At 46.9% G+C, this 16,678-nt stretch overlaps 1 protein-coding gene across 4 annotated transcripts in view; it reads left to right on the top strand.

The window, feature by feature from the left end:
- The window catches only part of ARID1B (AT-rich interaction domain 1B), a 429,345-nt gene that overhangs the window by 306,418 nt on the left and 106,249 nt on the right, over positions 1–16,678 (top strand). For all 4 annotated transcript variants that reach the window (XM_066372937.1, XM_066372935.1, XM_066372938.1 and 1 more), the window contains exon 5: positions 1,534–1,777. In XM_066372937.1, coding sequence (XP_066229034.1) covers positions 1,534–1,777 — 244 coding nt within the window. The remainder of the gene's footprint in view (positions 1–1,533; positions 1,778–16,678) is intronic.

Below are 16,678 nucleotides of genomic sequence, written 5' to 3'. Positions count from 1 at the left end.
CACACAGGAGAAGCGCCCATCTGCTTCTCCATCCCTCCCCCTCTCCTTCCTCTCTGTCTCTCTCTTCCCCTCCCGCAGCCAAGGCTCCAATGGAGCAAAGTTGGCCCGGGCGCTGAGGATGGCTCTGTGACCTCTGCCTCAGGCGCTGGAATGGCTCTGGTTGCAACAGAGCAATGCCCCAGATGGGCAGAGCATCACCCCCTGGTGGGCATGCCAGGTGGATCCCAGTCGGGCGCATGCGGGAGTCTGTCTGACTGCCTCCCCATTTCCAACTTCAGAAAAATACGAAAAAATAAAATCCTGAGCATCTTCCTCCACTAGTGGCCAAAGCCCTGGTTTTAGAAGTTTCAGTAGTAAGCAGTGTGGAAAATGAAACTTGAACACAATTGGATGAGTGCAGGCTATCAAGTCAGATTGAAGGTGCTTTGTAGACAGCGTTGTTTCTGATTCCATGCTGGAATGTTTAGCCCCCGGTTATGAAGACAACTATCTTTCATACTGCAGCTCGGCCCTTAGGACTCCTTCTGTACCTGGCTCTCGGCACCCATCGGATTCGCAGACTCGGTGACGTGGGAGGTCGGTCACTGAGGCAGGGCCGGGGTGCCCTGACTTCCTGAGCACGCACTGTGGTGACACCCTGCTAGGCCTGGCACCACGGCGGGGGTGGAGGGGACCAAAATAAGTCTCCGCCCTCCTCTCATTGTGATGAGCATGCAGAAGAGCATCCTCCTTTCTCTCTCATCCCCCTCCATCATATTCCGCAGGTGCCGTCCGCCCTCAGTAGTGTCACCCTCGACAGTAGCTCGGGCTCTGAGCTTCAGTTCTGCTTGTCAAATAAGGGTTTTAATAACTGCCTTAGGTGTTATGAACAAAGTGGCATTAAAAATTGTTTGTTTAGCTTAAAATTGCTAGAAAAGTAAGGCATAACATTAGGATTCATTTCTACCAACGTAACTCCAAAGGGATTTATTTCACAGTAGCGTATAAAAAAACACATACCACTATTTTGTTACGATGGTATTTATGCAATTAAAATTTGATAATTTTTCACCACAAGATTTGGTTAAAATTTTGACTATTACATGTGAATATTCTAGTTTGAAATTCAAACAGTCTTCCAATGTTGGCTTTTAAATAAAAAGATCGAAAGCCTATACTTTTTTCACTTAGGAAAGTGATCTTTTAAGAATCAGGCATTCCATTCAGATGATAAGTCATCACCAAACTGCTGTTTCTGTGGCTCGTTGAATGGTTTGTTGGACCAGGAGCTGACAGTTTAAGGCAAAGCTGTAGGATGGTTTTACTGAGGGCAACTTGATTCATTTTTTAGGGCTAGATCAGATTTTATGGGTTCAACTTATGAGAGACCTCATTAAAGTTTTCTAATACCAATTGGCTGTGCTTTGAATTTGGGATGTTATCTAGAAAAACTTCATCGCCAAAAGGGATGTTATGATTTTCAAATAGTTTTGATCAAGTATTGGTCCAAATATGTGTTGCTTTATAAATCCGTGCTGTTCCTTTCTTTCTCAGGACCTGTCTGGCTCCATCGATGACCTCCCCACGGGAACGGAAGCAACCTTGAGCTCAGCAGTCAGTGCCTCCGGGTCCACAAGCAGCCAAGGGGACCAGAGCAACCCGGCTCAGTCCCCGTTCTCTCCGCACGCATCCCCCCATCTCTCCAGCATCCCTGGGGGTCCCTCGCCTTCTCCTGTTGGCTCTCCTGTAGGAAGCAACCAGTCACGATCAGGCCCAATTTCTCCTGCAAGTATTCCAGGTATTCACTTTCTAAATAATTGTTATTGCTCTCTGAAGTAAAGACAGAGCTGCTGTTCATCAAAAGCAACACACATTCCATTACTTGTTTTTGCTGTTTAAAAATCTAGTGATGGGACCATGTATTAGGAGCATAATTTTGTGAATTATCACAAAAGCAAAGAGTCCCAATTCTTAAATATATTCAACTCATCAATATAAACACCCAATTAATAAAATCGCTAATCACTCTGATAGCTTCAGTTTGCACATTTGAGTAAACTTATGCCAGAAAATTATTTTCTCTTAGCGTTTGTTTGGTAATGATTCTATTAAATAAGAGCTTTTTTGGTAACTGCCACTAAGGTGAGATTGTTGATGAGTGTTGGACTTAGTTTTTATGGTTCTATATAATTTATACCATGGCAGTTATTTTCTCAAATATATTTAACATTTATACTTATCAGTGTCTTGATTTGCCAGCACATATGCATGGCCTTGTAACGATCCTAAGTTTACGTTCCAGTCAGTGCCTGGAACAGCGTTCAGCTGTTTCAGTGGTCGTGCTCCTATGCCTCTCTGCTCCCAGTATTGTGTACTTGGGCTTGTTTATTTTGTCATTTACCTCGTTCCTATTCATCTTTCTTAGACTGAACCTCATGCCTTCAGATTCCCCATGCAACTCGCTTTCCTTTCTCAGCAAACTCAGTGTCACTTTTTTCCATATCAGTTTTGCTATCATGATGTAGGCAGCTGCGACAAAGTACGTTTACTAACCTGTCTGACTTGATACAGAATTGCTGATAAATTTTCTGATATTTTATTCCATTATCTTAAAAGCATAGATGGTAGTTTTTACCACATTTTATATTTTTACATTTTTAATTTTTTTTAAATCTTCATTATCGGATACTTTATATATGTATGCACATATATGTAGCATGCTGATGAAGAAACATAACTAAGAGATGAATGCTCGTGGGCCCATCATCGGTTTCAGAACCAGGGTGTCACCAGAGGTGGCGCCTCCACATGGCCGAGCCTGCCTTTTCACCATGCATCCCGGACAGCGCCCTGCCTCAGGCGCGCTCTGAATATTTTCTAATCATTTTTTTTTAGTTGGCAGGGATTTTTGTTGTTGTTGTTGTTTTTATTTATTTATTTATTCATTCATTCATTTTTTTAGAGAGGAGAGGGAGAGACAGAGAGAGAGAGAGGAGAGACAGAGAGAGAGAAGGGGGGAGGAGCTGGAAGCATCAACTCCCATATGTGCCTTGACCAGGCAAGCCCAGCGTTTCGAACCGGCAACCTCAGCATTTCCAGGTCGACGCTTTATCCACTGCGCCACCACAGGTCAGGCGGCAGGGATTTTAAAGAACTTTATTACAAACTGTTATAGAGTATATATCACTTGTTTTATTCAGTTTTGAGCTTCATGGAATTGTATCATATTTAGAATGACTGTATAAGTTACTATCCACGCTCAGACACTTTTGAGCACGTGAGGGTTGCTGTTAATAATTACGTAGGACAACAGGCGTAAACCAGGAAGCTTCTGGGCACGTAAGGACATATGGTCACCCCGATCACGCCGACCTGGTCTTCTACAATTGCTTTTTTGACTAAATGTTATGTTTCTAAGAATCATCCATATTTTGGGTATAATTTTAATATGTTGGTTAAGGCATTTTGATGTTACCTTTCTTTCAAAACCATTTGTCTTCATGTAAATCGTAATAAAATGTGGATTTACCTGCTTTTAACATTTTTGTGTGTGTGTGACAGAGACAGAGAGAGGGACAGATAGGGACAGACAGACAGGAAGGGAGAGAGATGAGAAGCATCAATTCTTCGTTGCGGCACCTTAGTTTCTCATTGATTGCTTTCTCATATGTGCCTTGACTGGGGGGCTACAGCAGACCGAGTGGCCCTTGGGCTCAAGCTGGTGAGCTTTGTTCAGACCAGATGAGCCCGCATTCAAGCTGGCGACCTTGGGGTTTCCAACCTGGGCCCTCAGCATCCCAGTTTGGTGGCTCTATTCACTGCGCCACTGCCTGGTCAGGCACTTTTAACATTTTTAAAGCTGTGACTGCTTTACATTTCAGAGTTCCTTGGGCAGTTTTTGGTATTGAGGTAGATTGGGAAGTTATATGTAGAATACTGCCTTGGTCAAAGAAGAACTCAATACTTTTTGAATTGAGTCAAAAGGACTTTTCCTAATAACCAAAATGAAGGCTTAGGTTTTCATATAAAATCTCTAATGGACCTGTTCTCAGTCTGATAGTTTTTGTCCAGATTTTTATCATTCCAGATGGGGATTTTGAAATTTGTATTTTGCAGTTTGGATTTTGATGTGATATGGAACACACAGCCCAACCAAAGTGCTCACTTTGGACACGTGCTGTCACGTCTAGAGGAGATGGCCCGGCAGAGGTGATTGGTCCCAGAGCTTGCTGCTCAGTTGTGTTTTGCGCGTGGCACAGGCTGGTCAGTGGGCCGCGCTGCCATGACCTGTGACCGCCGTCATGGAAGAGGCTGCTCCCCCGCAGGGACCACAGGGCGTGAACCTGCCCAAACTGAGGCTCTCTGCTAACTTCTTGGGAAAGTGAGGTTTTGATGGAAGGCATTCAGCTTTCTTGGAAATGTTCAAAGCATATAGTTTGTATTATAAACTGTGTAAGAAATGCTAGCTGCCTGGGGCACCGAGTCAACTTCCGTGCACTTGCATCTCCACGGTGCTCAGTAACACCGTTCAATGAAATTTAGTGCAGGGGAGAAGTTAAATAGCAAAAGTCCACTTTTTGGAAGCATGCTATTCAAGTAAATCCATAACTATCTTTGTTGAGTATAAAGCTATATAGTGAAAGAATTATGTAGAACATGACAAATAGAACATTGCTTAATGTTAATGTTATTTTAAGAGAAATAGCCTCTTAGGAAATCTGACAGCAGTTTGGGTATTCTTTCTCCCAAGTGGAATTACAAATGGCATTTAAACTGGATGGGCTTTCATAATCATCTGACCTCCTCTGCTCATTTTAACCTTGAACGAGTCTCTAAACTCTCTCTGTGCCTAAGTTTCTGCATCTATAAAGACAGTAATCATATCTCATAGGGTCACTATGACGATGGCATGTGTTGATACATATAAAGCAGGCACATAGTAATCATTCAGTGCCTGTTCATTGTTGTGATTAGGGTTATAGTTCAACAGATCTGGTATTCAAATAGATCTAGAGACTTATCCGTAGTGATTACTGGCTAAGACAGCAGTCTTCTTCTTCCTGATCCAGTGATATTTTTGTACAGTTCAGAAGGAATGTACAGTAGCCCCCCATCAACAGGGGGTACATTCCAAAACCCCAGCAGATGCCTGACATGGCCTGTGGTACCAAACCTTGTATACACTGCTTTTTTCTGTACCTGTATGTCTTTCCACTCAAAAGGAGCTGTCTACAGCTTCTCTCTGGTGTGTATGAATTGCCAGCCCACCAGTCTTGCACTCTGGGCCTGCATTGAATACAATAAAGGTGACTGGACACAAGCACTGTGATACCAAGACAGTCAATCTGATGACTGGCTACTAAGTGACTAACAGGTAGGGGGTGTCTGTAGCGTGGAGACACTGGACGAGGAGTGATTCATCTCCCGGGCAGGACAGAGCGGGGTGGCGGGGGATTTCATCATGCTCTTCAGAATGGCACACAATTTAAAACTTTATAGAATTTTCTATTTAATATTTTCAAACCAGAGTTGACCAGCGGCAACTAAACCCGCAGAAAGTGAAACCATGGATATGGTGGATGCAGCAGACTGCTACATATAGTTTCCGGCCATGATGTGTTGTGTTCAGTGAGGTTATTTAGTAGGACTGCTACAACTAACCACAGCCTTAGAATATATTTTTACAAAGTTGAATCTATTTTTCTTCTAACTTAGAAAAAAAAGATAGGTCAGCGGTTGCTGTTCCTGACGGTTTAGTTCCAGAAAGGGTGAGAGAGCCCAGAGGACCAGGAAAGACAAGAGTAAATCTTGGTCCCACTCGATCGCGGGCTGATTGATTTCTGTGTGCTATGATAGGCGGGCAGTCTAGTGTAAAACTGAGTAATAGTTGCGGTTCAGAATGCTGGGTTACTCCTCACACCTTGTGCATGTATTGAGACATCAGTCAGCTAAGATCAATAGCACCCTCTCCGAGGCCCCGGCCAGGGGCCGTCACACTGGCTGCCACATGCCGTTGGGCAGGCAGCTAGCTCACTGCACAGGGGCGTGGGCCAGGGGTAGAGTGAGGACCGGCTGCTCTGCTGGGGGCGGGAAGGGCCTCGAGCTCCCCGCACACCGCCCTGGGCCTCTTGGCTTGGGCCCACTGGTCCTACAGCTAAGCCCGTTCAAATATCCTCATCAGAATATTTTTTGATAGATGCTCATCAAAAACTTTATATCGTGTTACTTTAAGAGGATTTGTTAAAAAATCTTCTCGGTTTTCATAGAAAAAAAATTTTTGCTCTGTTTCTCTCTACCTAGCCTATAATGCCCTGTTTTCCTTTTCTTTTCCTTTCCTTTTCTTCTTTTCTTTAATGTGTTTGTGAGAATGTGGTCATAGGTAATAAAATTGCATCTTAGAAATGATCTTTAAGAAGTTAATTTTGTTTGTTTGTTTTTTCTGTTTACCGAAATGCAGTAATACCTTTCCTTAGAGATTCATTAGGCCCGGTTAGTAATCTCGCCTTTTTTTTTTTTTTTAATCTCTAATCCTTAAGTTTAAATTTTGTTAATCTGTACATTTCACCCTAAGATAATTTAGTTTACCTTCATTTGCTTCTGCATCTGTACCAATGAAATAAACACATCAGGGAGAGATCGCTGGTTTCCCACCCAGGGCTTGACACTCAGACTGCTGCTCTGGGCACATCTGTTTGGAATTTCCCATTATTTTTCTGTATGCTGCCTCTTGCTTTCTTTTCTCCCCCTTCCTTGCTCTCGTTCCCAGGACTGACTTGTGTTTTCTGACCTTTCTTCTCTTCCGTCGCCTCCCCCCGTATCTGCTCCTGCTGCTCCACGTGTCACAGATGGGCTCTCAGTCACTGTCTCTCCATCCAGTCATTGTTAACATGCACAGCTGTTGTGTAGCTGATAGCTGGGAGGAGGTGCAGCCAGGGTGTGGGGTGGGGGGTTCGTCCTAGTGTTGCTCTCCAGCTCTGTGGAAAAGGAGCCGTCCTCTTCCTCCATCTCTGCCTTGGTGAGTGAAATTGACAGCTAATGAGAAGTATCGCAGAGCTGGATAAACAAAGCCCAGCACAGCATCCCCAGCAAGCGGCTGAATCTGTTTCTTGCCTGTAAAACCGTTTCTCCGCCCACTGCAAGTGCGCCCTCCTGTCGTGCCGCCCCACAAGCACCGGAGTGTCATGGGACACCGCTGCGAGGCCTGGCACCGCGCGGGCCTGGCACAGCCCTCGCTCCGCTCCGCGGGGCTCGTTCCCTGCCTTCCCTGCAGAGCAGGCTGGAGATTTCCTGTTTGAGTGGCCACATGGATTTTCCCTTTTGTTCGCACATTCCTGGCTCTGGTGTTGCATCTCTCTGTGGTCAGCCCTGGTTGTCGAATCTGAACAGGCATTGAGAACAGAAATGCATCCAGCACACGTTCTCCCCGCTGCCACGATCGGTTTCCTTTTTAAGTAATGTTTTCATTTCCCCCTCTTTTATATCGATGTATTTCTATTTAGAGAAAGAAATGAAATGTCTCTACCTTTTTAATTGGTGATGTGCACGTAGATGCGAACACATTTAAATTAAGCAAATGTGAAGTCATTCCAGTTGGTTCTGAAATGTAGATATTAGACCTTTTTCCCCATCTGATGAATTATCCCATCACACTGAACTTCTGCTCTTCCCGGGCCGCGCCCTGGAGTGATTGTCCTTGGTTTAGGAGGTGACACTGGGGTCTCCGCTGTGTCTGTAGGTCTCACCCTGGAGTGATTGTCCTTGGTTTAGGAGGAGACACTGGGGTCTCCGCTGTGTCTGTAGGACTCACCCTGGAGTGTTGTCCTTGGTTTAGGAGGAGACACTGGGGTCTCCGCTGTGTTTGTAGGCCGCACCCTGGAGTGATTGTCCTTGGTTTAGGAGGTGACACTGGGGTCTCCGCTGTGTCTGTAGGTCTCACCCTGGAGTGTTGTCCTTGGTTTCGGAGGAGACACTGAGGTCTTCACTGTGTTTGTAGGTATCACCCGGGCCGACCCCCCTCACGCGGGAAGCTGACGCGGAATGTGTGCTCGTGGCCAGGAGGTCTCGTGCGTGTTGACTGTTCTTGTCTCTCCTCCAGAGCCGACCATTCCAGTTTCCTAACAAAGCAAAAGTGTAAATAAGCCATAGTTTTTTAAATTTTAATTTTATTGGCCAAAGGCTTCTCTTAGCTATTTCCTCCCTGTGCTGTGAGCAGCCACAGTGTTTCAATTTTAAGAAGGGTGAGGACACAATAAGGGACAGCAGTGGGCAGGCACACAGTAACTGTTCATGGCCTGACCAGCGTGTTTCTGTATAAGAACTTTCAGCATTCAGAGGGCCGAGATAGTGTAGTTCACCGGTCTGTCATCACTAAGGATCGTTACTATCAATCCTGAATAGATTTCCCCCGGTCCTTGTTTTAGCATTTGGCCTTCGTACCAAGTCCAGGTGTAGGGGAGCTGTCACGTTCCCCCCGACAGCAGAGGGACTGCTGATGATCCTAGATCAGGACCAAAGACACAGTCAGGTGTTCGCATGGTGTCCCCGGAAAGAGGCCTCTGTTTGCCCTGCACAGTACAAGGTGGTTGTGAGAATACTCATCAGTGATAACATCTTCTTACCTGTCAGAGACAAAAATAAAGGTTTTTTTGTTTGTTTGTTTTTTCATCACAAATAAAAGTAAAACTCCCCCTCTTCCAGTTTGATGGGCCCTGCTGTCGGGAGTGGCTCACTTCCCACCTCAGCCCTCCCCAGACGGGCCGAGGGCCGGGGAGTTTGAGAGCTGAGAGGCTGAAGGCGGAGAGAGCTTGCATGAATTCTCCAGGGGCCGCCCTCCTGCGCTGGTCCTCTTCCCTGCGTGCCTCTTCCTCCAGCAGCATCCCCTCCCTCCCTGTCCGGCCAGCTGGAGCGTGCCCCCAGGGCACCCCTGAACCCCTGCCTCCCTGCCTCCACCGAGCAGCACCTCCCGGGCCTGCCCACAGCCCGCAGCTTCTGGCCTCCGGGGTCCCTACTCACGTGGACTTGTACCTGGCAAAGTCACCGAGGCGGCTGCCCTGTGACAAGGGTCACGGGTGTTAAGAGCCAGTAGAAACGGCCTCGCCAGAGATCGTCCACCCCCATGAAGCACCAGCTACTCTGCAGGAAGCCGGTTCTCTGACGCTTTGCCGTGGCAGTTTCTGTTTGCTGAGCCAAGGCTCCAACATGCCAGCCAACCATAATGAGTGTGTACCCCTCAGGGAAATCTTCGACACTAAAGCGTGAATTCCAGAAAGGGCGGCAGCTACGAGATAAAACGTGGAAGGCACCTCGGGCAGCACCGTGGTGTGCGCGGAGCTGTGTAGGGCGGTACCGCCCTGGTGTGCTCGCTCCTTCACAAGCAGGAACTAAGTGGTTTTCAGGAGGGGCTGGTACCAACAAGAAGACATTCTGGCCCCAAAATGAATTTTCTTGCTTCATTTGACATTCAGACAAGCAGATTCTGGAAGGATGCTGTAATAGGAAAGAGAAGAAGGAGTTGCAGTTAAGAGTTAGCTATAGGTGGGAGTGAGCAGGAAGAATTTGAGAGACAGGAAGTGACGGTTCCTGGTCTCATTTGTCAAGATTAGTGCCCATAAAATGAACAACAGAGGGTGCAAACCAGGCTTGTTCTCGTTTTTAATCTATTCCCCTGCACAGTTTGAACTCTTACGGGTCAAGCCTAACATCTTACATAAGTAAAATTTTCCACTTTTTAATTCCTTGTTGCTTAATAAAATTCAGGATAAAATTATGAGTTTATTTCTCTCTGTAAGTGGTTCTAACCCAGTTTCCTGTCATGGTAACATTAAAGGAATCTCTAAAATGGCATTGCACATAATGACAAATTTTCATTTGAAAATCTGCAGTCACTCTACCTGGTAATCTTATTTTAAAACATCCATCAAGTGTTCTTTTTTGGCTTCTCACAAAGTAGAAACCCTGCAACAGTTTGTTGTAAGGAAGATGCATGCTGCTTATTGGCAAGCTGAGCAGGAAAAAAATTCTTAAACACAAAATGCCATTGATATATCCGTGTTTTTAATCTTTGGCAGCCTAGGAAACATCAATTCAGCAGTTTCACAAACCAAAGAGAACTTCAGCCAGTATTTTTCTTCCCTCACAAAGTAAAATATTTGTATGTTACAGAAAACTAATTGCAGATTCTTTCCAAATGATGCTTAGCGGCACTTCGGAAAGCAGCGACCTCTTGAGTCTCTTAGAGAGATGCGACCGCAGCTCTGGGCGGTTGAGTTAGCCGTCGTCCGCGCCTCCCCCTAGTCGAGCCGGGACCCCGGTTACGGACACTCAGTACTTTGGTCATGAGTGTCCTCCTGCGGTCTCCAGGGGTCAGGCTCCCCCGTGGCTGACCTGCAGCCAGACCCTGGCATGAGAAGCAGCTGCCCCAGGGTTCTGAGCCTCACTTCCCTTCCGAGCGCCCGCCTGACCCAGGTCAGGCACCCTGGTCGTTGGGGATGAGCGTTTCTTCTTCTCTTCCAAACGTGGAAATCTTTCCAGTCCTTCCATCTCATCAGATTTCACATTAAGCCTTTCCTGTTTCCCCTTCCCCCCACTCAGAAATAGGAGCCCATCAGGATGCCCTCGTGATTCACATTCCCCCGTGGGCTCTGCTCCCCTCCAAGTTAAGGTTAGGTTGCGCAGCTCGGTGGGAACTCCCCTCCGGTTTCATTCCCTTTCTTTGGTCTCCCGCGTGGAAACAGAGGAAAGCCTGTGTCACAGAGGCGGTGCTCTGTGCCCTGTTCTTGCTCGGGGAGCCCAGCAGTGACCACTGCGTTGACGTGGTTGGCCCGGCGGTCCAAACGCCCTGCTTACTGTTTGTTTTCCCTTCTTGAGCTGAGGAGACCGTCCCTGCTCAAAACTTGTGCTTTACCTGAACACTGTGGCTTCTTGACTCAGCCGTGAGCTGCCTCTGTTTGAAATGCTTTTCTCATTGACCTGCTGGTTTTCCTGCCTTCCCTGAGGAGGAGGAATTTGGATGGAGGACTGCAAAAGCTTGTTTGAACAAATTTCAGCATAGAAGTAAAAATTGCCAAAATCTTTGGGAAAACGGTGACAAAAGAAATGGTACTTATAGTCAAGGCGTTCCTCATGTGGATCTCAGGAACTTCTCTGATCTGTGTTCCCGTACTTTCTGAAGGAAGTAGGGAGCTGCGAAAGGAACAAACCCATTTTCACAGAGAGTGTTATGTTCCTACCCTGTCTTCTGATAACCCTGGAGCCAGGATTATGATGATGTGTTGATTGATTATAGCCGTTAAGTCTCTTTGTAATCAGTTTCATCACTTATTCTCAATTCACACACTTGCACCTTTGATTTCTCTTCCATAACAGGGTGATATCGGTTGTCATTGACTAATGAAGAACAGAATTGGTTTCGGCATGAGACAAACGGAATGCCGACACCAATCCTAAAATGCATTAATCTTTAATAATCCACATCTGCATGTTTATAAATGATATAACCGGGGATTGTTAATGTTGATTTCTCCCTTCCAAACAGAAAGTGACGTCGGAGTTTGTACTTGCAAACTACATTAAATGCATGTAGCTGAATGCCAAGAGTGTGACCTTGCTGAGGATTCCAAATGTATTAATTCATGGGACTTTTTTTCTTTTTTGAGAGAGACAGACAAAGGGAGAGAGATGAGATGCATTAACTCATAGTGGTGACACCTTAGTTGTTCATTGATTGCTTCTCAGATGTGCCCTAACCAAGGGGCTCCAGCTGAGCCAGTAACCTCTTGCTCTAGTCAGCGACCTTTGGGCGTAAGCCAGTGACCATGGGATCATGTCTATGACCCCACACTCAAGCCAGTGACCCTGCACTCAAGCCAGATGAGCCTGCGTTCAAGCAGGCAACCTTGGAGTTTTGAACCTAGGACCTCAGTGTCCTAGGTCGACGCTCTAGCTACTGCGCCACCACTGGTCAGGGTGAGATGGATTTTTTTTTGTTTTTTTTGTGACAGAGAGAGACAGAAAGAGGGACAGATAGGGACAGACCTACAGGAAGGGAGAGAGATGAGAAGCATCAATTGTTTGTTGTGGCACCTTAGTTGTTCATTGATTGCTTTTTCATATGTGCCTTGACCTGGGGACTACAGCAGACTGGTGACTCCTTTGCTCAAACCAGGCGAGCCCACGCTCAAGCTGGCAACCTCGGGGTTTCGAGCCTGGGTCCTCCGCGTCCCAGTCCAACACTCCATCCACTGCGCCACTGCCTGGTCAGACTCTTGGTTTGTTGTTTGTTTTATTTTAAGTAGCATGTTGCAATTTTGCTATTGGACAAATCAGGTGAGTTCATCCAATTGTTTTTGTTCCTTTCTGAACGTATTCGTCTCTTTCACTAATTCAGCAAAGTACTGAATGCATATTTGCTGCATGCATGTCTGTAGGAACTGAGGAAAATATACTAAATATAAGTGACAAAGGGCCCTGTCTCCATGAAGCTTCAATTCTCATGGAAAAGACAGGAAATATGCAAATACGCATACAACATTGTTAGGAGTGGAATCAGGTTACATCCTTTAGATAGCAGTGATTCGGGAAGGTGTCTCTTAGAAATGGATATTTGAACTACGCTCTTAGCAATGCAGGGCAAACCAAGCCTGTGCATGTCTGCAAGGACATCCAGGCAGAGCGAGTACAGAGGACCGAATCAGTGACGTGGTTGGTGTGGATGCGGGCGACACCCAGGGACAGCACTGGGGCTGGAGTATGGTTGGTTAGAGGGAGATGGGGACAGATTGGGAGACAGATTAGACAGTCGTCAAGGCCAGCCTCATACGTTAGGATTAGGATTGAGTCATTTATTGTATTTTAAGTGTGATGGGAGGCCACTGGATGGTGGGGAAGGCAGGGAACGGTTTGGTCCAATGTAGGCTTTAGAAGGATACACTGGCTGCTGAGTAGAGAGTGTATGCGGCCCGGGCGGAAGCAGGAGCCTGGCTGGGAGGCCCCTGCAGTAGTCCAGGGCCGGACGGCTGCTTGTGGCCAGCTGTGTGGGTGCAGGAGCAGCGCAGGAGGTCTTTGGTCCAAGAAATTAGTAAATGGTGGTTCTGTACAGTGGAAGGCAAAGGAGGAAGCATGTTTTTGAAGGGGGAATCGGGACTTTGGTTTTGAACCTGTTACATTTGAGATGCCTATTAGGCATTTAAAGGGAGATTTTGTATAGGCAGCTGAGTCTGGATTCAGAGTAGACATCTAGGCTAAAGAAATAGGTTTGGGAGTCATTTAGGGTTCTAGATGAGATCCTCTCGGCACCTAGCCGGCAGCATCGTCACCTGGAGGGCTTGGGACGGCGCAGGTGGCTGGGCCCACACCCAGTTTCTGACTCAGGGGGTTTGGGGTGGAAATGGACAGTTTGCATTTTCACCAAGTTCCTGGTTAATGCTGAAGCTGGTTGTCTGGGCATTACTGACCTAGGGAACGCGTCACATCTGTGGTTCTCCGTGCCGGCTACACAGAGCGCCTGGGAAAGGCTGGTGCCAGGCCAGCCCAGAGATGCGACCTGACTGGTCTAACTGGTCACTGAATTGGTCTAACTGGTGTAGAGGAATCCTGAGGACTGAGCCCCAGAACACTCAACGATGTGGCGACCATGAACAGGAAAAGGCACAGCCAGTGTGTCGTGGAAGACCAGGGGCGTGTGGTGTTCTAGAGCCGTGAAGATAAAGAGTTTCCATACGTGGGAGAGACCACTGTGTGCAGGACAGCTGAGCCTTCCTCCGCAAAGGTCCCGAGGGCTTATTGGGAAAGGAAGCCACCATGCCCAGTTCTAACCATGCAGAGGTCATAGAAAAGTTTAGAAATAAATAGTTCTTTTTTTTTTTTTTTAGGGCAACATGTATGACTACTTTCCTGAACTTGCTATAAATAGGTTGTAGCTTAATTGAAATATCATGTCAAAGGGGAAAAAATTCTGTGATCAAAACACTGTTGCAACCTCAGGCCTAATTCAGTCAGTAATAGAATTCCCAATTTTCACAACTGTTCCTTTCAGTTCATTTCACGCAAAATCTAAGAATCTATCATATATTTAAATTCTACTTGGAAAAATGCAAAAACATTTTCAGAGAGCTGAATCGCAGTGTGCAGTGTACCGTGTGTGTGCGCGCGTGTGTGGTGTCGTCGCTTTTCATTAGAAGTAGAAGAAGGGAACTAGGTCACTGCTTCTGTCTGCAACACGCTGACCGTCACTTGGAGTCAGAACGCTGTTCCCACAGCGGAGTGCCTGGCCTGGCATCTCCGTCCCACCCCTGCCAGACCGGCAGGCTCCCAGTTATTTCTCAGCACCGAGCTCCAGGTCTTCCCTTTTGCAAAGTCGTACCCACCCCTCCATGCCAGGGGGAGTGCAGCCGTCCCCACCAGGCCCTCCCCCGAGCCCGGGGCCTCCTCGGGGCGGCGAGCCTTGTCCTGTTATCCCCGCTGCCAAGAACAGTGCCCAGCAAGCAGGAGGCACTCTCCATGGACGCTGGCCAAATTTAAGAGCTCAGAGTTCTCTTGGAATAAACCAGAATTCAAGAAAAGACAGTTCTAAAATTGATTACTTCTGTAACCTTTCCTCCCACGGGCTAGGCGCCCTCTCTCCGCCACGTGTTCCACAGTCCGTGGGATCGTTCTGCATTCCGCTCCCCTCCCTCCCCCTTGAAGGAGATTATTTCACTTCCTTTCCCCTTCCTTAAAAACGGAGCCTGAATTAGTGGTGCTAAGGTTTGTTGATCTAAGCCGCCCATTGTCCTGTGCAGCCACAGACCGATCCCCCAGCCCATCGCACCAGAACTGTGCCACACAAACGTGGCCACAAAATTCTAGAATTGTTTAAACGCCAACATTTTCATGATCACATAATTTTTTAATAGATGTCTGTTATTAACAACTAGCCCGATCTTCAAAGTAGATGGTCAATTAAGAACAGATTGTGGAGAGAGAGTTTTGTCATTACCCAGATAATATTCCCATTTTCCAAGTAGCCACTGTCAACATTGGTGACATAAACACAGCATGGTGAAATATTAGCCAGTGACTGGAATTTGGGCTTCAGCAGCACAGGAATAGTACACTCCAGATATTGGAAAGCGACAAGTAGAAGAAAATTAAAACACTTATTCGTGAAAAGACACTTTAGAAGGATACTTGCTGCACATTTACTTAAAATCTGGAATAAAGACTTGATGAAGAATCCGTGAGGCTACGTGCGGTCCCGAAGCCTTTCTTCCTCTCGGGCTGCCTCAGTCTGTCACACAGCCTCAGGACAGTCCCCACACCAGAGCCTCCATGTGACCTGAGCTCAGCCCCCCCCCAGCCCCCTGCCATCTGCTGCAGCAATGTCACCCCGCCCAGGCCCTGTCCCTGGCTCTACCTCACTCCTAAGGGGCACACCCCGGCGGGCGTGGCTGCTGTCTCCCTCCTCAGCCGCCCAAGTACCTTCAATTTAAAAACAGTAAAGTAATGTGATGTGTTCGCCTTTACCTCTGAGAACATAAAGATTTCAGTTGGACACAGATTTCTGTTTTAGGTCCTTCCGCATAATTCAGTGCCTTAGCTTTCTGTCTCTTACAAAAGTTTTATACCAGGGATTTAGAAGTTTATAGTTTTATCACGAAATAGTAAGCTCTCAGTATTTTCTGTAATTATAAAAGAGTGAGTTTACAAAGCCTTTAAAAAATAGTATTTTAGCACATAAACTGACAGTTCCGTATCTAAACAGAAAAAAAATTGTATAGAAACTATGTTGCCTATAGTGCCAGTATCTTAACTGTGGGTCCCAATCTGGATATACTGTGCTTGTTTTCCTCGATTCCAGTATGGAACTCTCAAACTGCGTGTCTTTTCCTGCCTTAGCTCGCACCCAGAAGCAGCATAGGAATGCCCGTGGCCTGGCCATGGTGCCACCTTCCGGTCTGGAAGGCGTGGCCTCGCGCCCACAGGGCGTGCGAGCACTTCTCTGCGTCCCCGCTGTGGGTGCGAGAGGACTCCCAGCAAGTGCGCACCAGAGCTGGCCACTCTCCATAGCTGCCGTGCGTGCAGTCGAGAGTGGTCACGACACATTGGGACCCAGAATGAGAAACCTATGACAACACGATGGAGGCCAGTGGAACTTTTATTAAAGGAAGAAAGTGCCATGGCTTTAAAAGGCCCGTCTCCATCGGGCAGCACGGAGCAGCGATCAAGTGCAGAACGGGGCGCAGGCGGGCGCCTCGTCTAATCTTTCTCCTGGGGGCCCAGGTGGACAAATTGGCAACCCTGTTCACAGCCTTTTTTTCCTCTCCCCTTTGTACCATAAGAACTGCTAATCGGATCCATGCTGCTGCAACCGTGGTTAGTTATTAAGGGAATAAAAGCAGATTTCTTCAAAAGAACGAGTGGGGGCTAGGACTGGACGAAATTGCAAGGTTGTTAGAATCTGAAATGCACAGCAGTCGCCTTCCCCCTCTTTCTGAATTATACGACGGACGCAAGTCTTTCATCTGTCACTGTACCCGTTTCCTCGGAAGGCAGCCAAATATTAAGCTTCTCAAACAAAAAAAGAATCTTGGGACGAGGAAAAATATTGAGGAGGAATAAGAATAGGTTAGGACGGGGTAAAATTAGGTTTTGTTTCTATTAATTCATCCCAGGGAAATATAAACTGCTGCCCCATTTGGTGCCCTCCCCCGCCCCTCGCCTC

This window comes from Saccopteryx leptura, chromosome 3 (assembly GCF_036850995.1).
Source record: "Saccopteryx leptura isolate mSacLep1 chromosome 3, mSacLep1_pri_phased_curated, whole genome shotgun sequence".
NCBI classification, from domain to species: domain Eukaryota; kingdom Metazoa; phylum Chordata; class Mammalia; order Chiroptera; family Emballonuridae; genus Saccopteryx; species Saccopteryx leptura.
Note: the sequence above shows the minus strand (reverse complement) of the source record. Positions and strands in the feature narration are given on the sequence as shown.